Source organism: Streptopelia decaocto, assembly GCF_964273445.1.
Source record: "Streptopelia decaocto genome assembly, chromosome: 14".
In the NCBI taxonomy this organism is placed as follows: Eukaryota; Metazoa; Chordata; class Aves; order Columbiformes; family Columbidae; genus Streptopelia; species Streptopelia decaocto.
In genome coordinates, this window is record NC_138669.1 from 13,321,016 (window position 1) to 13,345,520 (window position 24,505).

The 24,505-nt window shown below is 40.6% G+C and overlaps 1 protein-coding gene across 3 annotated transcripts in view; it reads left to right on the plus strand.

Moving 5' to 3' along the window:
* The window catches only part of ITCH (itchy E3 ubiquitin protein ligase), a 58,994-nt gene that overhangs the window by 2,107 nt on the left and 32,382 nt on the right, over positions 1-24,505 (plus strand). For all 3 annotated transcript variants that reach the window (XR_014185385.1, XM_082065263.1, XM_082065264.1), the window contains exon 2: positions 22,384-22,474. Coding sequence is in view for 2 of the 3 variants with exons in the window: in XM_082065263.1 (XP_081921389.1) it covers positions 22,405-22,474 (70 nt within the window). In the remaining variant the exon portion in view is untranslated. The remainder of the gene's footprint in view (positions 1-22,383; positions 22,475-24,505) is intronic.

Genomic DNA, 24,505 nt, shown 5'->3' on the forward strand with positions numbered 1-24,505 from the left:
TTTCTCTTCTAGAGTTTAAATTACTAATTTTTTTCTAAGAAAGTTTGCCTTAGGGCTGCTTGAAAAATATGTTTCATGAGAGATTTACAAAATAAATTATTTTTCTTTTATTTTACAGCACATGAAGTAGATAGGTCACTTCTCAACAGCATTATCAGTATCCTCTGATGATAGCATCTAAATAAACGTCTTTTGTAAATTTAAGCTGTCTAGACAAAGTGGTAAAAGTGTTGGACCATTGTGAAGTGCTTTTCATGTTGCAGCAAAACCAATTAGATTCTTACTTTAAATCAAGATAAAGAGTCGATGGGGTTAGAGCAGAAGAAAAACCCCTTGCAAATGGTAATGGTGAAGCTTCTGGGAGTGCAGTTACTGATGCTGCTTATTTTTAAACCTTTCTGTTAGGCGGTCCAGTTAACATTTGTGTAATGGTCTAATTTTTGTCAGGCTGCTGTATTTATATGTAATTGAAGGAACTCCTTTGTGTCCTCACACCTCAGGAAAGCAAATACGTGTGCATAACCTAGAGGAGGGTATTTGCCTCCGTTGCTCACTGCAGCCGAGCTCTGCCCAGCTGTAGAAGCACTTTGAAGTGTGCGCTCGCCTCAGAAGATGAAGTAGACAAGCCATGATTATAGTCTAGCTTGGGAGTATTCTGTTTTTCTAGAGATTTTCTTTTTACTGTCTCATAAATTGAGTATTTTTTCAAGGTTTTAGGCAATCCTTCTTGGGCTTGGTTTGATTGTTACCTCAGCTAAGGCTGTGTCCACATTTTGGAGAGGGAAAGGTGGTTTTTATTCTCTCTCGTCTGAAGAATAAAGCAATAAGGACTTGAGTGTTTTCTGTAAGTGACTGACATTCAGGTTTTACTGTAGTGCAACGTTGCTGCAGTTGAACCATTGATCTTTTCCTAGATAAGAGTTGCAAATTACACTTAATAGAAATGGAAGTATTGTAACAAACTGGGAAGGAGCATTTTAAAGAAATCAAGGCCCTGTTTCATATGACCAGCTCTTAAGTTATGCCTGGAATTTCTACTTTTACTATACTGGGGCACAGAACAAACTTCCTGGTAAAACATCAAGGGCTGGTTGTTTTTTTTCCCCCCTCTGAGGAAACACAATACTAGATCTTGTTACACCGGTTATTCAAATAATTTTTCTAAAACTTGGCAGTATGTTCCTATGCTGTTCTTTCTTTAAGAAAAGTTTTATTACAGTCCTTTCATTTAGAAACTGATAATGCCTGCCTTCCACCCACCTGCCTGAGCTATTCTAAACTGCTGGTAGGAGAGGCCCATTGTTTCAGTCATGAACAGAACTACTTACCTGTTTGCATTTAGATCATCGATTTTCAATTTCGGAGCTTAGGCTCAAATGGTATTGTTGTTGAGCAAGAAAAGGCCTATTCTTTTCAGGTAGATTGTTGAAGTTTTATTGTATGGAACCCTGTTTCTGATCAAGAAGTGAAAGTTCGATGACGTACCTTTTACCTGCAATGTGCAGATCTCGGGTTTTGGATTGGGTAGGTCACGATAGGGAAGCTAGTGCTTTGAAGAAGTGTGTGTTACTATCAGCCTCTATAAAATCTTTATGCTGTTTTCTGTTCTATATATATGTCTAGCTTTTTGTCAAGGGTAGCCTTTACACATACTTCTTCTCTTTGTATTAGCTAGACACCTGGTAATTGTTTTGAAGTTTAATATTAAGGAAAAGAAAGATCTGTTAAGGTTTAAAGCTATGTTGAATAGAAAAAGACATAGTAAATAGAGGTTTATAATCTGGTTCTGATTTATTCATTAATTCATCCAATGGGAAGCCACTGGCAGTGAAATACCCTTCAATAATATAAAGTTTGTTAGTGGGACTATGTTAATTACTTAAAACGGGCTCTTTGATTCCTTCAGTTTCACATGATCTTGATGGAATTTTTGCCTGTGCGAATCATGTGTAAATGGTTACTGCACTTTCTAGCATTTGCCTTGTCCAGTACAGTGAAAAAAACTGAGGAAGACTAGATGCTGAAGCAACTCAAAGAATTAATTTACTATCAGCAAGTTTGCTGCTGACACCAAGCTGGGAGGAGTGGCTGACACTGGAAGCTGTGCTGCCATCCAGAGACCTGGACAGGCTGGAGAGTTGGGCAGGGAGAAATGTAATGAAATATAACAAGGGGAAGTGTAGAGTCTTGAATCTGGGCAGGAACAACCCCAGGTTCCAGTATAAGTTGGGGAATGACCTATTAGAGAGCAGAGTAGGGGAAAGGGACCTGGGGGTCCTGGGGACAGCAGGGTGACCATGAGCCAGCACTGGGCCCTTGTGGCCAGGAAGGCCAATGGTGCCTGGGGTGGATGAGAAGGGGGGTGGTCAGTAGGTCAGAGAGGTCAGAGAGGTTCTGCTGCCCCTCTACTCCAGTGCAGGGCAACAAAGATGATTAAGGGAGTGGAGCATTTCCCTTATGAGGAAAGGCTGAGGGAGCTGGGGCTCCGGAGCTTGGAGGAGACTGAGGGGTGACCTCATTAACGTTTACAGATATATAAAGGGTGAGTAATGAGGGGTAATGGGTTCAAACTGGAACACAAAAGGTTCCGCTTAAATCTGAGAAGAAACTTCTTCTCAGTAAGGGTGATGGAACACTGGACCAGGCTGCCCAGGGAGGTTGTGGAGTCTCCTTCTCTGCAGACATTCCAACCCGCCTGGACACCTTCCTGTGTAACCTCATCTGTGTGTTCCTCCTCTGGCAGGGGGATTGGACTGGATGAGCTTTTGAGGTCCCTTCCAATCCCTGACATTCTGGGATTCTGTGGTTCTGTAATTTTTAACATGTGTCACTATCCATCCCATCCAGTATCCATCCCCAGTGCCTGCTCCTATCCTCAGTGCTAGCTGTCTTTTAATCATATATTAATAATCATTACTCTTGCTTGACAGTTGGAGTGGTCAGATATCCAAGTTTTCATTTCTTCACTGCTGCTTTCATAAACCTTTGAATGGATTAAGACCTGTTTTTCCAAATTCTGCATTAATACTTTTCTTATACCTTAAGTTTTGCTCTGCCATGAATTCCATTTATTTGCAATCAGCTACATGGAGTGAGTTCATTCGTTACAAGGATTCCTCAACTTTAAAGATTTTTTTATACTTAGGCCTTGTCAGAGCCTGAATTAATTCACCTTTGGATCATTCTGATTGATTTATCTTCATAGGACTTGCCTCTACAAGTGTGTGTATGCCTTATGTCTTTATGTATGTGTGTATTTCCTACTGTTGTAAATATTATTTCAGAGACTAGTTAAAAATGTGGCAATTAATATATAAAAATGCTCATAAGGCGATAATGTGTTGAATCTGATCTTTAACCAGGCTTGCTTACTTCTGTGAGAGTGATGAGCTGCATATTTTCACTACATTTTACCTGAATACACTTTCCTATCTGTTCAAGTTAAGAGCTCTTGGGGGTGGTCCTGCACGTGAAGGGCACTTCCCTCTATAAAGGAAGTGAGAAAAAAGAAAGTACAGGAGCTTAGAAGATGAAAAGTAAGTGTGACATTGACTTGTTTTTTGTTTAAGGATAGCAAGGCTGCTTCTCTTCTTAAATGTGTGCAATTCATCCAGTGCATGTGTTGTCATTAATGATGCAGTCTTCAAAGCAGCTTCTTATTCTAGCTGCTTGAAGGGGAATAATGTATATAATAATAACAACAAGGAGGAGGGAAGGTGTAAGAAAACAGGCTGGCCACCTCACTCTACATTTAGAAAGTTTCTACGGCTAACCAAACTACATACCTGTCACTTGTGTTTTCAGGAATTTTTTTATATTGTGTTGCTTACCAAATACTGGCCACGTGTAACATTTCTAATTCCATTTAAAAGTGTTTGTGACCTAAAGATACAGAGGAAAACTTATAACCAGTGGGCAATACTTGATAACTGGCATACTCCATTTTGTGCTTGTTAAATTGAATTTACCAGTAAGACATTAGAATATCTTGTTTGTCTTTCGCAAATGTGGCATGTGCTATATATTTGAATGATCCATTTGCAGAGCAGTGCTACCTTTGTTAAACATTGTCCTGAACCAGATCTAGTTTGGGTCAATGAATAAGCTATCACAAGCCAGCCGTGTTCTCATTGCTCTTCTTTCTGTGCACCTGTTGAATCAGTGTTTTTAACCCCTCTTCTGAAATCTGATTTGAGCAAGTGGATTTGTTCAGTGTGGAAACCTGTTGACATTGCTGGTGGTTTATTTAAGTATTCTCAATGGTTTAAAGGTTTTAAACGTAGTCCTGTGAGGTGTGGCATCCTATTTTTTTTCAGTTCCTTTCCAGCACTCATCAGGACCTCAGAACTACAAGACTTTTATGGCATTAGTGATAATTTGAGTTATTAAAGCAAAAGATAACATTTAAGAAAAGTCTTGCTTTCATCTGGGATGTGAATGTCTGAACAAAATAGTACTATTCTGATGGTGACAGTAGAAATGAAAATGCTTTCAGGCTGATGCGTGTTCACTTAGAAGCTGTGAACTTCCCAGTGAACTGCACATTGGAGTGGAGAAGATACCAGCAAAATGAAGTTCCCGGTTAAGGGTGGATGATGTGGGAGTTATGCGGGGAGGGTCTTTGCAGACAGTAATGATAGGGAAAGGATCTATTACGAGAGAAAGCCTGTGCCACTGCTGCGATTTCTTTGCTTTTTGGAACTTCACTTCCTATTTTTAAAATAGTATACTCTGTACTTTGTATTTTATATTTCTGCTTTCATGACTTATAATTGAACACAGGTTCTGGTGCATTACAAACTAAGTAAAAGCATCTGAACAGAATGTAGAAGAACAATTGTCAGAACTCCTCACATGACTTAGACCTGGGATTTGCATCTGGAAGAGTGCTGGTTAGGAGGGTCATTACACAGCATCATAACCCTGTGGGCCTATACTTTTTCTCCAGTATGCAGGTACCTTTTTGGTTTGCCAAATAATGCATGGACAGGTAAGCTGTGAAGGGTGGTGTGTGTTGACACTGAATTACACTCCTTGTACAGAATACTTTGCCAAGACATGCAAAGTATGTCTATTTTATTTAAAAAAAGAAATGTTTTGCAGTTATCAGGGGCCCTAGGTTTTGTTTGTTTCCCCTGAAGATTTACTGAATTTGAACAGGTCATTGAGTGTCAAATTAGCACTAGGATGGGCACAAAGAGCAGGAGGAGCTGTGTGACTGGGGGGAGCGGGAAGGGGCAGGTGGGACCACTTGTTCAGTATCAGCAAAGCTGTCCGAGCAGAACCCACCACGTGCGCTCCCCGATAGCTGCAACAGCCGAGTTGCTGTCACTCCTATTGTACTGTTACCTCTGGCTCACTGTCAAGTTTTAGCCTAGGAGACAGTTCTCAGCTTCTTCACAGACCTGTGGGCTTTAAGTTGTATCCCTGAAGTATGGAGATCCCCTTGAAACAGAAGGATGCAGTTAGTGTTTGTTGTTAACAGATAATGATGTTCTTTTTTTAAATGTGAAATTGTCAGGTCTTCACACAGAAGAGCTAGGATGTGAAGACTGGAACTTTCATTCAAGGTTTTTAGCACTAGAGCTGGCAGTCTTTGGTAACTCAAGATTTCAGAAGTGAATTCTACTTTATCTTCTGATAAAGGACAAAAGGGTTTTAGGGCAGCCCCATGAAAAACAAGTCAAATGGAATTGCTGGGAATATTGAAATAGTGGTGCAGTTCTAAGCCATCTATTTTCTGTAGTTTCTGGTTTATTTTTCAGAGAGGCATGAGCTGGAACGTAGCAAGCGGTCACATTTTACATGGTTGGGCTGGTCGTGTTGTCCACTCCTGGCTATGCTTTTGTGTTGCCATCTGGTCACTTGCAAAAGGTTCCGAGGAAGCAGGTGATGGGCTTCTGTTGCAGTTAGAAAGCATGAAGGTGATTCCTCTGGAAATCAAGATTTTGCTTGCAGCAGTTTGCAGTTTAAAAAAAGACAGTGAACCATAGTAGGCTTTCAGATACCTCAATGTTGTTTTTTTTTTTCTAATTTTTATTTCCATTACATCTTTTGGATTTGTGTTCTTGACTTTAGTAATGCATAATTTAGGTTGGAAAGATGCAACCTTTATTTCTGGCTGGCATTGAATTTAGCACACAGGAAAATTGTTTCCTTTTTTGTAAATCCTAGATGTCCAGTTTTATTTGTAATGTTTAAGGGTACTCAGAGCAGCAATTTATTTTCTTTATGGGGCAGTGCATGTATATTCATAGCTTGGTGACTAGTTAACTGTGAGAATTTCAGTGCATTGGCTGCAGTAGTTCCTGTTCTTACAGCTGAGCCAAAGCTACTCCAGAGGAACTGTCTCGTATGGCATCACATTTTCTAAAGCAACTTCAAGCAGCAAATGACAAAGAACTTTCTTTGTCAAGAGATTTTAAATAATCAGCAAATGTCAGGTCTGTGGTTATCACTGGTAGTAGCGAATGATTCATCATTTCTTTGATGAGGCTTGCCAGGCTGAACTGCAGATTTGGTTTATTGCTCAGGTACCTATGGTGACAATCTGTTAGCAAGATAGTTTTTGTCAGGCGATACCATTTGCAGGCAAATTTTTCCTGCTACCTCCATGGCCCTTTTAATCTGTGTTCTTGGGAGCAGAGAAATGAAGGTGTATCTGGGGTTCTCTTCATTGTGATAACCCAGAGCGAGGTACCTTTGTACAGGTCTGAACCTTCACGAGTGCACCTGAACACTTAGCACAAAATGTGTTGTGTGCTCTGCAGATCTGTATGGAACATACTAACGAATCTGGTTTAGGTTAATGTAGATGCCAGCTTTATTATGCTTTTGTAAAATGTATCTTTTTGAAGATTTGAGTCTTCCAGGTGACAGGATCTGATTTTAGTTCTGGGTTTATAGACTGCTAGTAAACAATGGCCTTCCAAAAGGCTTCTTTAAAACAACCATAATAGTGGGTGAAGTTGTCACTCTTGGTAATGTATACAGGTAATAGCGTAATTTAATGGTCAAGCTTTCTGTTTCTTTTCCGTTCCCCATAGACTTAAAAACTTTATGTAGGTTTGTTTGAATAAGGGTGTGTGTGAACCATTGGTAATGAAATGTAGTGCTGGGAATGGAATGGGGAAATATGCTGAGGCAAGCGTTGAGCTGTAAAAAAGAGATTATGAAATCATCTGTAGCTGCTGTCCTCTGTTAATAGCTGAATATATAACTGCTTTGAAAGTGACTTGTTTAAAAGCTGCAAGGTGGATGGTGAAATAGCAGGTGGTGACCTTTTATTTTGTATTACTGGGAGAGTTTATAATCCAGATATTGTTTCTCATTGCTTCAAAAGCAGTGCCTTTGAAATACATTTAAAAATACCTGTAATACAACAGCATTAGTTTCCTTCTGATGCCAAATCACAAAATAACCAGTCAAATTAGTTAAAGCTCAAGTGGTTCTCCAACATGTCTACTAATACAGTCTTTTATCTCTTTTGCCATGAGCATCAAATTAAGTTCTACACTTGCTGAAAGTTGCTCATGAAGGTTAGTGATTTCTGCCTTTTTGATTGGAAAATAACATGAAACTGTAATCTGATGCTATGTGAGTATTTCTCTAATAATGAGGTAGGGGAGTTAAATGTGTGCACTGGGAAGTGTGAAATGATTGAAAGTTAGTGCATATGTTCAAACCATAAGGCTAAAGTAGTAGCACAGCACACTGATGTTATCTGTTTATATCACTGGGATTTTTGGCAGCATCTTTTTTGTTTGGTTTTAGTATAAGTTAAACTCCATTGCTGTTCTTTCCCACTGAGGTTTGGATTAATTTATAGAGATACCTACAAGTATCTATACAAAGGAGACACCTTTAGAAACTGTTAAGAGGATCAACATCCTTTAAGTGACACTCCAGCCCAAATTTGTCACACATGGGATATTTTTAATGTAAAACAAGAGTAATTAGTTTGGTTGAAAGTACTGCAGAGGTTGGGACAGAAGCTTTATAGATGTGTGGGAGAGATACAGAGCAACATATGGATAACCTTCCAGATTTGTTTTGGGAAGTTATCACCGTATGAGGTAGAATGAAGGAAATTCTTAAAGGTATGAGCAGTCGAACACCTGCCAATAGCAAAGTAAAATGTCTTTTGAGTGAACAAAGTATCAACCACCATATTCAATGATTACCCCATCTCTGACATTATGTAAATAATGAAGGGATACCACAGGTTCCAAGGCAGTGATATGTGAATGTTTATGAGGTTTCTTATCATGGCAAAAGAAAATGAAAATAAACTCAGAAGGCAGTGTGCATAAGAAGTGTACAATAGCATTTTTTCTGTTGGGACAGTTGAACTTGGCCTTGATTTTTGCACGTTTTTAGGTTTCACATTACCTGACTGTCATTAATTGGTATTTATAGACTTGGACATTTTGTAGAAGATTGACTCAAGCTGTATTGCTTTGTTCTTTATAATAGAGAACAGCAATAAGGTAAACGGAAGTAGTTTTTAGAAGTGAGAAAAAATAACCTTGTGTAGGCTTGTGCATTTAATTTTAATACAGGACTTGGGAAAAGCTGAAGAAATTAAAGTAGATGATACTCAGGATGAAGATTACTGAACCTGAAGAAGGTGTGTGGTGGCTTATGCAGTCTGTGCCTTTCTGTTCCAACTAGTAAAACTTGAGCTGTAACCAGTAACTGAGCACTGAAAGGGAACGTCAGTTTGGGCAGAAAAAAACAAAACCAAACCAACCAACCTAACAAAACACAAACTATATAACCAACTTGCTAGATGTCTTTTAGAAGAGGAATCTGCTCCAGGAAAGAGACCTAGAGAGAACAAGCAGAAAGAACAGGACATGTATGGCAGGAATTATTAAGTTTGTTATATGGAAGTCGAAGCACAGAATAATTGAGGTTAGAATGGACTTCTGGACATCGTCTGGTCCAAACCCATCTGCTTAAAGCAAGGCCAGTTAGAGCGGTCAGTACATCTTGAGTCGGGTTTGGAGAATCTCTGAGGGTGGCAATGTAACCTCTTTTGGCAAACTGTTCAGCCACCTCACAGTAAAATAAATAACTAAATCCCCTGTTTTTAAGTGGAATTTCCTGTATTTGTGCCCCACTGCCTGTTTTCCCATCACTGAGCACTGCTGGAGAGAGTCTGGCTTCATACTTTTTAGCCCTTTATATCCCCTTCAGGTATTTATACACACTTAGAAGATCCTCCTGAGCATTCTCTTTTCCCGGCTTAACAATTCTAGCTCTCTCAGCCTCTCCCCATATGTCATGTTGCAATCACTTTATCATCTCCATGGCCCTTTGCTGGTGTCGCTCTTGATTTGGGGAGTGCAGAACTAGACCCACTAGCACACCAGCTGTGATCTCAGTGGTGCTGAGGGGAAGAACCACCTTCCTCATCCTGCCAATGATGGTTTTCCCAGGGCAGCCAAGGATGTTGGAGACCCTGTTTTTTACTGCAAGCAAGCATTGCTAGTTTGTGTTCAACAGGACCCATGCTTTCCGAAAGTTGTTTTCTGTCCAGCAGCCCCCCAGCCTTTACTGGTGCATGTGTTTATTCCTCCCCAGGTGCAGAACTTTGCATTTCCCTTTGTGGAACTTTTTGATCAGCATGTTTACTGAAAGTGAGCTTGGTCTCATTGTCCAGGTCATAAATGAAGAAGTTCAACAGTGTTGGCCAAGGATGTACCCCGGGGTGCAGCCCTAATGACTGGCCTCTCACTGGGCTGCGTCCTGCTGATCACAGCCCTTTGAGCCAGGTTTTCAGCCCACCCCACAGCCCTCTGTCTGGCCTGTATTTCATCATCTTGTCTATGAGGAGATGGTGTTTGTTTGGGGTTTTTTTAGTACTTGGGGTTGCCAAGGGTCACTCAAAGGAGTTTCGTGACCTTTTCACTTTTACGTGGCACAGTAGGGGCTTCACTGAGCTGAAACATGATTTCAGAGATCTATCAGAAATGTTAATTTTGATGAATGGTTTTCTCTAGTGCATAGAGTGAATGGGAAAAACTTCCATTTTTCAGCATCTCTGTAGATTAATACTTCTTGAAATTTATCCTCCTTGTAAAAAGAAACATTTGGATTTACACAGATGGTGGTACTCAGTTACTGGTCTTCCTTCCACATGAAACAAGTAGTTATGTTGTCCAGCTCATTTCTTAGACCTCAAAAACACAATCTGCTACCCTGTTTGAAAACACATATACTTTGTGCTTTATAACAGAGCTTTCTTTTTCTACTTACAGCATTGATCAACAAAACAGATCTATCCCAGTGATGGAGAGTGGGAAACTTTGGGGTCTCCTTTTTAGATATTTATAAAGGAAAACGTTCGGTGAAACACTCTCCCCTGAAACTGTGAAACAGAGTAAAAGGTAGAAGTCTTGCAATAAAGTGACTTAGCATACTCTTGCGTGAAAATACCTGTATCCACATTTACAGAATTAAAGAGAGACAACAGAAGTCATACAAAAGAATGAGCTTGAGTCAGTGGCCATAATTTAGACCTGTGGAGATTTCTATATAGCTGGAATGCATACGAGAGAGGAACGGGTGAAGGTGAAACGGTATGCGTCTGAATTGGTGTTTTCATTTGGACGGGGGCTTTGCTTTGGGAATGAATCCCCCGATCGTTCTCACAGACTGCGCTCTGATTTGGCTTGTGAAATGAGCTCAGATCAAAGAAGCTGAATTGCTTTTAGATGAAACTGAACTGGAAGCTGCGGTCTGACTGGTGTGGGGCTGCGGGATCAGGGGAGAGCTGTTCCAAAATAAAACTCCAGAAATGCGTACAGTGCTGGTATTGGGTCTACAGATCTGTCTTGCTTCCTGGCTCCATTTCTATCGCATTGCACTGTGTGCTGATCCAGATATAGGATAGCAAGGTACAGTGAATTCTAAGATTGTCATAGCTGGAAAAAGGCTGTTGCCATTCTAAAATACGCCATAATGAAAAAGGGCCATGTTAATTTGTGTTTTACCTGACTATTTCTACTAACTTCTGTTCAAATTGCAGAAAGATGTCTAAAAAGGAGATGATTTGAAATACCTCTTCCAGGCAACTATCAGTTAATAGATTGCAAGTAAGAAAATTGCTTAAAGGGGAATTATTTTGGCTCTGAGTGATCACATTAAGATTTTTTCCTTGCCCTAATTAAAAATTAATTGAATAGCATGAATAAGTAGCTTGTGGATTTGTGTGACCATCTCTTCTCACTACTGTGTCATGTAGCTAAAACTGTGATAACCAGACACCTCCAGATAAATTCTTTCCTTCCCCTTCACATAGCAACAAGCAGGAAGAGTCTTTGGGTAGAGTTCTTCAGATTTCTTTTTCATGCTTTCATGGCAAGGTCCAAAATAACCTGTTGCCAGCACCAATATTAATTTTTGACTGAGATTCTCAAGACTGGGATTTTTGCTTTGTAGGAACCTCTTAGCCCCAGAGCCAGCTGGAGAGTAAACGTAGCTGTGGGGCTAAATGAGATTTTATAGGGCAGACAGAACAAAAAATATTGCTGCTTTTGATAACTCTGTGTTTTGTAACTATCTTGGGCTTCTCCTCAATGCTGCTTTGTCGTCATTTGTGATAAAACTTGAGAAGCCTTGAGAAATGGAATCTCTGAATTACAAAACTGTATTTCTACAGTTAGTATGCAATCTTAGGTGAACTGGAAGCAAGGCTGCATGCTGTAGGATATTGTGTTTAGGAAAGAGCTGCAGTTCAAAGCACAAATGCTTTTGGACGCTTGGTGAGGTTAGTGCGCGGTTTAACAGTGACTGCTCGAACTGTCTGGCCACACTATCTGCTTTTCCCTTGAGAAAATTCTCTTCCAAGGTTACCAGTGGCAAATATTACGGATGCTTTCTAGGTGCTTTCTTTTTAGAAACCTGGAAATACAAAGATGTTGTTTTTTCAAAGTGGAATATGAAAGGGCTTTTTGCCTCTTAGGGCTTTTTCAATACATATCTGTATGCTTTGTCTCTCCTTTCTGAGGAAGGCTCTCCCTGAAGTTACAACACGGGTTATTTTTTAACCTGCATTTCCACAGAGCTCCGTAGAGGACATGGTTCACAGTGCAAGGAAGTGGAAGAATGAAGGAGGAAAGCTGTAATTAATTTCTACAATTTTTGAGAGTTCTAACTACTAGAACTTGATGCATTTTCTGAGAGATCTATAATAACAGTCTAACAGTCCTAATAACAGGAACTCCATAAGGTCAGAGGAACTTTGGTACTTGGAGGTGCTAAAAGGATGTTTCCCTGTGAAAGAAGAATATGGCTCATTCTGAGAAGCTGGTTCACTATGTAGTCAGTCACCCCCAGTTCTGGAACCTCTTCAGGGTAGCAACACTCGGATCATAATACTGTCAGCTGGCAGGTTTCAGATTGTGAGTTTAATTTGTTTGTTGGGAGCTGAATTTCCTTTAAACCATCCTAAAAGAAATGGGCTGGAACTGAAACGTGACAGTGAGAGCACAGCAGGGTGATGGCTCAGCCCTGGCCGCACACCACACTGCTCCCTTCTCCACAGGAGGGGCAGGAAAACTCTCTCACATTTTCTGACACAGCTGTTACACAGCGTTTTTTACCTTTTGTTAAATAGGTTATCACAGACACTACCAGCATTGCTGATGGGCTCAGCTATGGCCAGCGCTGGGTCCGTGCTGGAGCCAGCTCTGTCCAACATGGACACAGCCCCTGATCTCTTCTCACAGCATAAATCCAATACAAGAGCCTACTATAGAGACAGGTTTGGGGCTAAATTTGATTAGTTGTCTTTGATAATGTCCTTGTTTTGTTAAACAAGTTGCTCTTTTAGTGAATGTGCCTGTCAGCTAAAGCTTCATGTTAGCTGCGTTTTCCTGGAGAACCAGACACATGTTTTGGTAAACATAGCAATGGAATGCGAAGTTATTGATAAGCATGGATGGACATCTCGCCAGAGAGGCAATGAGAAACTGGTGACCAAGAAACTGACCAACTGTGTATAACATCCCATTCACGTGAATGCTTCATATAAAAGTGGGAGATCATGAGGATCTCGTCCCTTTTTCCCTTTTGCTTATGGCGGCATTAGGAGAGGGTCTTACTAGTGGTCCCTGCGAAGTGAGGCCAGTGACAGACTGAATCCAGCTCCGGTTGGCTGCAGGGTCCGGTCCAGGACTTCAGGTGCCAGCTCTGCAGTTGCTGGGACTTTGAAGATTGGTTTTGTACATTTTGTATTATTTTCTCTATGCTTATTAGTAGCATTAATAAAACATTTTTAATTTTTCCAACTCTCTTCTCTCTGTCCTTCTTTCCCTCCCGATCGCCTGTGCTGAGTGGGAAGGGCGGAGAAGGAGGGTCCAAAAGGGGAAGGAGGAAGGAAGAGGGGAGGTTAGTAATACATCTGCCAGGGTTTTATTGACACCCCGCAATCAAAACCCTCGACAGATAAATAAAGTAAAAATGTTCTGTACTCACACTTTGAGGGGTTTGTTATTCCATGAGGAAAAGGCAACCACCAGTGATTTAAAAATCATGCCCTGTAGGGCAAGCTTCCAGAAGACAAGGGCCTAGGAGAATCATTTTGCCCAATTGATAGAAGAGCACGAACCCCTATAAACAAACTTTGCGAGTGTATTGTCAGCCCATGATAAACCCTGGGTACTTTCAGCCATAGAATATCTAGTTTCTTGAACAAAAAGCAATTTGTCTTGCTTAGCGAGTAGCAAGGTTCTTCTTGCCTTCCTGTCCACAGATTGTAACGTTGTTCAGGTCGTTCGCTACCGCTGGAAAATTCTCCTGAAGCCTCATCACAGGAGTATTAAGGTGGAATGTAGTTGTGAATCAATGCAGTACAGTGTTGGAACTATATTATTATAGAAGATTTTTTAAAAATAGTTTCAAAGGCCAAAATGAATTTCTAAAAGCAGTGGTTTGTAAAATGCAGGAGTTAATTCACTTAATGTCCAGTTAATACCAGTAAATCCAGCGGTTTAAAAATCTGTTTAAGTTTGTTGTAGTTACAGCAATGCCGGTTTCACTGTCTTCTCTGTCTTCATAATACCAGTTTGGTTCTCTCTACTGAGGGTTAGCATGCCAGGTTTAATACATCTTGTTTTTCAACAGTGGTATTTCAGAACGAGCCATTTAAAGTGTTGCTCTATTTCTAAGATTACAGCAGCGAACCAGTTTTAGCTTAGTGGTTTGCATATATGAATTGTTGTCCTCTTTGCAATGGATTGTACCATGAGAAGGAAATGGCTGAAATAAAAATAGACTATCTCTTTGTTTTCACAAATGGTTTTAATTATCTCGCGCAGCTCTCTGCAGTGCCTTTTCTTGCCAGGCTTTTTGGAATCAAGCAAAAGGCATATGATGTTCATGTACCCATGTATACTTTGGTCTCTTTTTTCCCCCCTCCCTCTTTGAACATTTCTTACAAGTTGGTAAAAGTGAACATGCTTTCAGTTAGGGAGGAGATTCATTGGCAAGTTACCTGAGTTGTGGCCAAGCCTGTTTTGTCCCTTTCGTCCTGCCTGCCACAGTTTTGGTGTGAGAACAGCTTGTGGTTGAGGAATTACTGATGTACTACTGAAAGGGAAAAAAAAAATCAATTTGCATGATTTTTTTCTTTACATTTTGTATATTGCAGCACTATTTATTTACACATCTTTTTTCCACTTCTTTTACTGAGCATCAAATGCTATAGGTATGTAGAAAAAAGTCATATGAGATATTTCTGCTGAGGTGCAGGTTGGACAAGCAGGCTGCTTGGTGCAGAGGAATGCTAAAGAATGAATTCTCTGTAATTTTGATGTCTTGATGTCTGAAGACAGACTTTAATTTGGGTTGCAAGCAGAGTTGGAAGCACTTTTCTCTGCAGGTGGAAGCTGATGGACCAGTTTTTCTAATCTGCGCAGTTTGCATAGGGAACACTGGTGATCCCTGGTGTTGAGGTAAAAGTTCCGGTGTGAATATCACTGAGTGTCTGGCCACAACGTTTCCAGAGCTATTCCGTCTTTCCTTGGGCAATCTTTTTGTTTTGATAGTCAGGTTAAATGTTTATTTTGGCTCTTCTGACTTAGAAATTTTGGATTTAGAAGATTTTTCCCATGTTCTGTTCTCTTTTGAAGTGTTAGATACTTAGGAAAAACAAGGAATCAGCACTGAGGATTAGTGTTGCATAAATAGTTGTCTGAGTGTTTTTAGGAAAAGTCTTTAGGGCTGTTCGTCTGGAGTTCATTAGTCTTTGCTACTGTAATTTTCAATCTGTTCATGACACAGGATAGAGCCCTCTTGTGATCCCATTGCATTATATCAATATGGTGTCAGGCTAATTATCATTCATATAATAAAACTCAGTGTGAGACTTTACAGAAAAGAAATGTATTGTTTAAAGTCTCAAATTAACTTTACAGATTCACACTCGTTCTCTCATAAATTTCATTTAGTCTTTCCTCACACTCCTGTGCTCAGAAGCACCAGCACGTTTTTGTGTGTCGAGGTTGTGTAGCCAGTGTCTCTTATGTGCACCATGGGGGACAGAACTAATGGTAACTGTCACTACTTATCATGTTCCCCTTTCCTTTTGCTGACAACAAACTACTTTACAGATGGACATTTTATGTCTTTGGGAGTCAAAAGTTCTACGCTAGGCCTTTGCTTTGGAATCTGACTTACTTCAATCTCCGTAAGTCTTAAATGAAGGCTAATGAGCCAACACTGCGCTGCGGTGTTATCAGGGTGGAGGCATCTTGGTCTTGCCACAAACACTGAGTTTTATTGCTGCAACAAGTGTCCTTTGTAATCAATAAAAGCCATTCTTCTGTCCTTTCTTTTCCTGTATTTTCTCATTTATACGCGCACAATTTCACTCATTTTTTTAAATACCAATCTGAACATCTCCATTACAATTTTCTACAAGGTATGTTTACTTGTAGCAGTAAGACATCCAGAAGAAAGATTCGGGATGGTAGTTAGAATAGATTCAGATGATCTCACTCATAAAATATATGTGGATTTAAATCTCTTGATTTAAAGATGTGTCTTCTGGCTCTGTACTATGAAAGGGGTTAGAAATTATAATTTGTAAGCAGACATAATGAGAAAGTGGTTCCTGTGTTGGGCCAAAAGTACAATGGATCATATATTGTATACATGAATTAGGACAAAATGGAAAACATCCATTCTTTAAGGCAGCATGACAGATGAAGTTTCTGTTTCAATGTCAAGGATTTCTCATTAGCAAGTCCATAGTAGGGAAAGGCCAGAAGTTGGGCAGCTCTTCTCCTGCGTTTCATGGTTTTATATCTTGCTTTTCCATCCTTGCAGCCTCTGAAGGTCGCGTCACTTGGGTTGCTGCCCAAACTGATTAAACTGTATTTCCCACAAATATATTTTTAGCTAGTATATTGAATTGGCTCGAGTGTTGTCTTTGAGCCTCCATCTCACTTGTTCTTAGCAGAACATCTGCCTGTACGACAGCTTTGTCAGTGGCTGACCGGAGTGGCACGCACAGGGCAGCAGGGAGGTGTGTGTCGGTCTGTCCTGCTGAGCGGGTGTCCACACTGGCTCTGGGAGTGCAGGTATCAATAGCACTGCAGATACAACAGCCGCTCAGGAACTCAGCCTCCAGCCTGGTGTTGGACCCGCTATGTGTTGTATTTCACATTTGTTCAAAAAAACAATTCAGGTGTCTGGATTTTAAATTCTAACAGATCTATTGTGGCAGAGAATAGTTCATTTTACCGCGCTTTCAGTAAATAGGTGTAGTGCTGCTCACACACAGTAAAGGCCAAGGGAGCCAAGCTGCATTCTGCTGCTAAACCCCTCTCTGTTTGTATTCCTTATATAAATAACCTTTAAGGCAAACCTCGTAATTGCTTCCCTTCCCAACGTGTACTCAACACCCTTGTAATCTGTGTCTGTTCTTTCTTTCCTGGTTGATTACTCAGCAGTTTCTTTCTTTCTGTAGGTCCTCTTACTTGTTTGGACTAAACCAACCATGTCCTTAAAACTTATTTAGGGAAAAAAAACCCTATAAAAATGTCAAACAGTAAAAACAGCTCTTTTTACTTAAAGATAAAACTTGGACAGTTAAAGTAACTACAGATTTGCTAAACAAGTAAGTTACCAAAGGAGCTGTCTCTGCCTGGGTTACTGAGTAAGTGTATCTTAACAGTTAAAAGAAAATAGCTTTTCCACACTAAACATGCCTTCAGTTAAAAAGAGGCTTCAGTGTTTTGTGCGAAGGAGAACAAGCATTCGTATTTAATTTCTCACACCCAAAAAAGTGCAGTATTAATGTAAACAAGTGACTTTGAACTTTCTCTGAAATATGTAGCCTAATTTCTTATTAATTGGCTGTAACTCACATACGTGTTAATTAGAAAATTAACTGTTGCGAAGAGGACATGCTACATCTTGTGTGCAGTTTTTTAAACAAAACGTGGTGTATTTTACAATTCCCGAGTTGCACAGTGAGATTCTCAAAACCATTGTTAAAATTACTAGGTAGGTTAAAGCAAGATTTTAATGATGCATTTTTCATTTCCACTGTTGAAACAGCAGATACACTGTGGATTAATACACCTGTGAAGAGCAGTTCAGCCTGTTCTTCAAATTACTAAACGTAAGACTTAGAGCAGCCAACAGTGTGCAATTATTTCAGTATTTTTGTAAATTATAAAGAGCATGTGCCAACATATTTTCAAAGCTATGTATGTATAATATGCAATCGCAGGGTTTCATTCTGACTTAGTTGTGTCTTCTGTTCTGTTGAATGAATATGAAACAAAATGACCTTCTCTAAGTCAGTTCTTCAAGAGCTGAATCCCATCACTAAATAAAGTCACTGTAAGTTGAATCGGTGTGACACTCTAAAGATGTCTCAAGCCTTTGATAGCATTTTTCTTCTATTTATACTCCCTGATTTTGCAGGGTAAGAAGCTCCTTCCTACCTCTTCCTCACGGTTCTTTAACCAAAAAGCTCCGAGAGCTGCTTTTCTCCCTGCTCCTTCTCATGATTTGTTACAAGAAAAATAAGTGAAGATCCTCCCTGGAGATGGAATTCAAAGAACTGAATCCTGGCAGGATGTGTGGATTTATTGGTGTATTATTTTAAGCAATGTTTGTTCAAACCTGCCTCGGGTGCAAACAATAGCTTATACAGTGATGAAGCTGAGCTTAATTTATCTACTAATCCACATATTGTGGCAGCAGGTTATAAAAACAAACCGACCTACCTGGGGGTAGGTATGCAGCCTCCCAAGAAATTCAGACAAGCATTTGGATGGTTTGTTTTTAGTATCAAGATATTAGATCTGGTTTAAATATTTTTATACACCAAATAATTAGTCTTGTTCATTTATAAGAAAATGATACTTGCGTGATCAGGGTCTGAGTGTTGTGCGGGGACAGGCTGGAGAGGTAGCCAGGGAAAAATTTAATGAAATATAACAAGGGCAAGTGTAGAGTCTTGAATCTGGGCAGGAACAAGCCCAGGTTCCAGTATAAGTTGGGGAATGACCTATTAGAGAGCAGCGTAGGGGAAAGGGATCTGGGGGTCCTGGGGACAGCAGGGTGACCATGAGCCAGCACTGGGCCCTTGTGGCCAGGAAGCCAATGGTACCTGGGGTGGGTTAGAAGGGGGTGGTCAGTAGGTCAGAGAGGTTCTCCTGCCCCTCTGCTCTGCCCTGGGGAGACCACACCTGGAATCTTGTGTCCAGTTGTGGCCCCTCAGTTCCAGCAGGACAGGGAACTGCTGGAGAGAGTCCAGCGCAGCCACCAAGATGCTGAAGGGAGTGGAGCATCTCCCGTGTGAGGAAAGGCTGAGGGAGCTGGGGCTCTGGAGCTGGACAAGAGGAGACTGAGGGGGGACTCATTCATGGGGATCAAGATGAAAAGAGCCAGGTTCTTCTCAGTGACAACCAGTGACAGGACAAGGGGCAGTGGGTGCAAACTGGAACACAGGAGGTTCCACTTCAATATGAGAAGAAACTTGTTCCTGGTGAGGGTGGCAGAGCCTGGCCCAGGCTGCCCAGGGGGGTTGTGGAGTCTCCTTCTGTGCAGACATTCCAACCCGCCTGGACACCTTCCTGTGTAACCTCATCTGGGTGTTCCTGCTCCATGGGGGGATTGCACTGGATGAGCTTTCCAGGTCCCTTCCAACCCTGACATTCTGGGATTCTGTGATACTGGCCAGGGGTCCAATGTTCTGCTACAACTGAAATGCTCCTTGGTGTTCACACGGGATCGTCCATTCGCATCCAGCTGCTGACAGAAATACTTGTCCTAAATAAAGACATTTTATTTTCACACAATCCTAAATATTGTTTCTGTTGTCATAAAACTAACTGAAAATATTTTAATAATGATTTAAGAGTGTATGTTGTCCTGTTTTGTGATTATGTTTCTAAGTAGCTCTAGGCTGGCTGTTGAAATCATGTGCAATCATTAAAAATAGGTGTTAATACAGTAATTTCTTTCCAAATAGATTTCTGTGCTTGTTAGGTAAACAGGAGTTAAATGCTAGAAACTTAAGTTTAAATGTCAAAATCAGCTGGATGTGTGTGACTTGTGGGGTTATTGGTTTTTTCAATCTCTTTGTGCTTCTTCAAAGTGCAGTTTGCTAATCATCACAAGATTCTTGTTGGAGTAATTAATGTATTTTAGCCTTGTTTCCCAAGAAAATGAGATGTATACAATTCCACCTGCCAGTCCTGTTCTGCTTCTCCCCCTTTCACTGTGTGTTGTGCTACAAACTTTTCCATTCTGTCTAAATATCAATGGAGGTATCAAAGTTGATTAATTTCTATGAATTATGGAAAATCTGGATGGACTATATACGTGCATGGTAGGGAAGAGGCTTAAAAGAGCGCTCAGGTTAGAGGACGGCTGCACTGTGAGTTCCGTGGTTATTCTTGGCTCAAAACCACCCATTTGACGTGCTGAGTCTTTTCCAGCTGGCAGGTAAAGGGAGCAGAGGAGACGTTGGGTCGAGGTGTTTGAAATAGGAAAAGAGAAATAGGGCTGTTGAGGTGCAGGGCACAGGTAAATTGCTGCTTGCTGCTGCTTCCTCTGAATTCTCCTTTTTCCTGGTTAACTAATGGCGCTTGCGTTAAAGAGCCACCAGTGGATTTTAGCAAGCATGCAATAAAATAAGTGTTCTGTTTTATTGGTCAAAAATAATTAGAAACTTGATGGCAGCTGAGAGGGCTAAACAATGTGTAATACAGTTTCTTTTTTTAAGAAGTATTGGGAGATGATAGATTATTGAAATTTTACTTACACTGATTAGTGAAAACTGTGTCACTATGTACACACATGTACATACACATGTGTGACTCAGCAACTGTTTGCACAACGGTCATTTCAAATGTGATTAATCGGCTCTATGTTTTTCTGCATATTCTCAATGAAAGTGATAAAATACTAATACATTTTTAATGGGTATTTTTGCAGGCTTCGAAATGAAAATCAGCTTTAACGTATGGTTCTGAAGGAATGGTGTACGCTGTATGTGTTTACTGTGTTTGTGTGCAGTGTTGTTTCTCTGGGTGGAGAACGGCAACTCTCCTATCAATGCAAACTCCTTCAGGCTGTCCAGTATGTCTGTTCTGATCCAGATGCTATTCAGCTGCTTTTTGAAAGCATAAATGATACCTATTGGGTTTGGTAGAACTAATCATGGGATCAGAATTAGGTATAGTCCTCCAGGTCTTTTAAATTTAGACTACTTTTGAAATACTTACATTAAAAGCTTTTTCACTCTAGCAGAAAGTTAGATTTGTATGATTCACATCTGGAATGTGGTAATTAACAGTATTGAACTCCAGTAATAATACTATATACTATTTAAGCAAGTCATTAGTACTTGTTTTGGCAGTGTGATACTCTCCGGTGGTTAACACTGGCACCAGCAAGCTGTAGGATGCAAGAACTTCCCATTTATTGCTTTCAAAATACCTGTGGAATTATGGGTTTCACAGTCACTGTCACAGTGTATAGACTTTGCTTTAGCTTGCGGCCTCTAAAAAGAAAGTTGCGATATTCAGATCTGGTCTCCTTTACAAATTATGTTTTGCATGGTATGTAGAGGATAAGATATGCACTGGTTTACATTGCTTGTGCTGTTATCAGGTGGTAAGTTCATACAAATCGCCCCTTGCACTCAAGATACAGATAGCAGCAGCTTAAGCAAACATGTTCCCTTCCTTGTTGGCAATAACATGCGCAGAACACACCTGCAGAGCTGGCACGTGGTGTTTGATTGCTTTGGGACGCAGGTTCGGTACCTGAGCCCAGGTGTGCGGATCAGCCCCCCCCTTGGCTGCAGCACCTGAGCCAGGTCAGACACCCAGGGGGATGAAGGTTTGGTGGGAGGTTACGAGCAGAGATGACTGAGGAAATGGCACAGAGGAGGGACCACGGCAGGAAGGAGTCTGGGAGTTGGATCCAGCAGGTGGTTTGGAGTCTTCAATAACCTGTTCATTTTCCAGTGAGTAACCTGCAGTAGAAGACTCACTGGTATATAGCCTCTTCATTTGGGATGTGGAGCTGAAAATGTGTTTTAAACATGAATATGAGCAAGGATATCTGGATATTTCCAAAGCGATGTCTATTTTTAATATAACAGCACAACATTTTTGCCCGTTAATAAAGAAGCTATATGATGCGTATTGTCCATCTTCTCCCCCTGCTCCCCAAAACCAAATACTGAATTGAATTAATTTCAAAGAATATTAGAAATAGCTGCTTGCTTTGGTGCAGGATCAGGCGAGCCACGGGTGCGAGGATCGGGATGCTGGAAATGAAGGTTTCTCACCCTCTTTCAGAAGTGATGTATCTCCTCTGTTAGTGAAGTGCTTCATGGAATTACAGCCTCCCTCTGTAGACGTGATCTGACCAAGTGAAAATGAGAGAAATACAGAAACGGGTTTCTCTAAATTTGAAATTCGCTTTTAAATTTAATAATTATTTTTTCAGCTGTTTTCCTGTGATTGTGTATTATGGTTTTCTTCCCCTTTTTTTTTTTAAGACAAGTAATATTTGACATGGGAACTTATGACATCAAAATAAGCCGGTATTTGCAGACATAAGAGGTACAGCAAACTTTGCAATTAGAACTTCGTTTATTCTCCGTTCTAATTGAAGGGACAAAATCAAAAGACCTCTTTTGCCTCAGACATGAGTATTTACAGATTATGTAATAGAGACTAAGCCCTTTGTAAACCATTTTCTGTACTTTGACAAAAGGGAAAGGAAGTAGAAAACAAGTGTGGTTTTGTTTTCAGGATAATGTATCTACATGTCAAAACCGAGATGATTTATTGTTTGAATTCCTGATTCAAATGTTTCTGTTGTTTCTTCATCCAGATTCAAGATCCAGCCCATATTATGGCTGGCAGTGGGTCCAGAGCAGGACCATCCGGTGGGTTTTCCATGAAATCACAGCTCCAAGTCACTGGTAAGCCTTTGGAAAACATACAGATTTTCTGGTTAGAAATGGTAAAGTGTTTTTCCCACAGTTAAATGGAAGTTACCAGTATGTTGCATTTCAGGGAGTTTTGAGTTGTACAAAACCCAAAACAAGTCGCATGATAAAATTGATGGTGTTATAACATCATTACTTGGCAGAAATATAACTATTTTAGTCAGGATTTTATCCTAAATGCATTTTAAAATTATTCATTTTTGTGCCAAAAAAAAAAAGGAATAATTATTTTTGAATGCTGTTAAATAAATTGTACAGAACAATCCTTTTCAAAATGTAAGATGTAATATGATGCTGCTTTCAGTTACTAACACTTGACATAACACCGAATCTAACACATTCTCCTGTTGATGTTTTTCCATCTCAAGCTAAGTGAATGTGAACTGCTGTTGATTCGATTGACTTACTGCTTCTCCCTTGTTCCATGTCTTGATGGGCACCATTGTAAAGGAGCTTTATTAAAAGCGTTGGTGAGAATATAACTGTCATTGAGCACCAACAGAGCAGCTGTTGAAAATTACCAGGTCTTCCTCACTTTTACTCTCCGACAAACGTTGCTGAAGCCTGGGGAGATCTGGGGGTGTACATAGATCTGTGTTTAGAAGCATCAAAGGCAGATTTTGCACCGTCAGTGTGGAAGGTCTGTGGGTAAATGCAGAAGTTTCACAAAGCTGATATTGTGGGGTTGAAAAGAATCATGCAAAATAGATGGGAAAGCCTTAGACCACACAGGAGGTTGGAACAGAGTAAGTTCTACTGACTGCAGCTGCCACACTGAGGTCACACGCTTGTTTTTTCTCCATAGGCTGTGAGACTTTAGTAGAAGTCCTGTCCCTACAGGTTGATATTGGAGAGAAAAACAGAAGCAGTTTGGAGGTTCATCCTCCGCATGGTACGGAGAGCAGCCCTACGGACTGAAGTGGTGGTTGCTGTCTGAGCCTTGCTCTGTTAAAGGCCTGTGACTCACATAAAGTGAAACTGAAGTGTCTCAGTGTTTAGAACTGAGACCATTAAGACTTTTGAATGGTTTTTAATTGCTGTAGGAGTTCAGCCCCAGTGTGTGAGCAGGCACAACCTTTTTGTAGACATTTCTGTGAGCAGCACCCACCTCCTGCCCTACCCTACCCCACCTCCCCATTCTGCTCTCTTAGTTATAAATGAACTTTCAGGTTGTCTGGGTAAGTAAGAACCTCAAAAGTCATGACAAAACTGCTGGTTCGTGCTGCCTCCCTGTAGTTCTTGGTGCCTTTGAGACAGCTGGTGCGGTTGAGGTGGGACATGCTGCAGCACTGAAGATGCGAGGGGATGGGGAGATATTTGTGAAAATTAAGTGAATTTCTGTAAGATGTCTGTAATACAGAGAGAAAGAGTTTCTTCTAGGAGCAGTTCAGAGCAGTTTATACTAAGCTCCTTCTCTAAATCTCTAAAGGAGCGCAGACTATAAAGGGAATCTAGGTAGATTAGCCATATGGGCTTGAATTAGTAATCTTTTTTTTCAGGATGTAGTGCAGCTGAGGTGGGTGACAAAAACACAGGAGACCAAGTTGTTATTTGTCAGAAGGGAGTGGAGTTCCCTGGCCTATTGGAAATGGTAATATCTTTTGTTTGAGTACTGTCTTGTGAGTTTACTATTGCCAAGGAATCCAAGAACACTCCTAAGAGTCAATGTTGGGGAGAGATGCGTGCACACGATGCTGCTTGGCTATATGGGGTGTCAGAGAGGAGCCTTGCAGTCAGTGATGTTGAATGTCTAAAAACCAAACAAAAATGCACACACAGACAAAAAAAACCCACAAAACAAAAACCAAACACACACAACAAAAATAACAACAAACAAACACACAAACATGCACCCCCCTTCATTCTTCCCCTGCCCAGTCACAGCTCTGGAGCTGCAGGTCCTGTCCGGGATTTTGTGTTTCTAGAACAGTAGGTGGCTGTTGGAACTCAGGACTTTGCCTTCAGTTCGCTTTTCTGTAAGTTTGCTTTGATACAGATAATTTA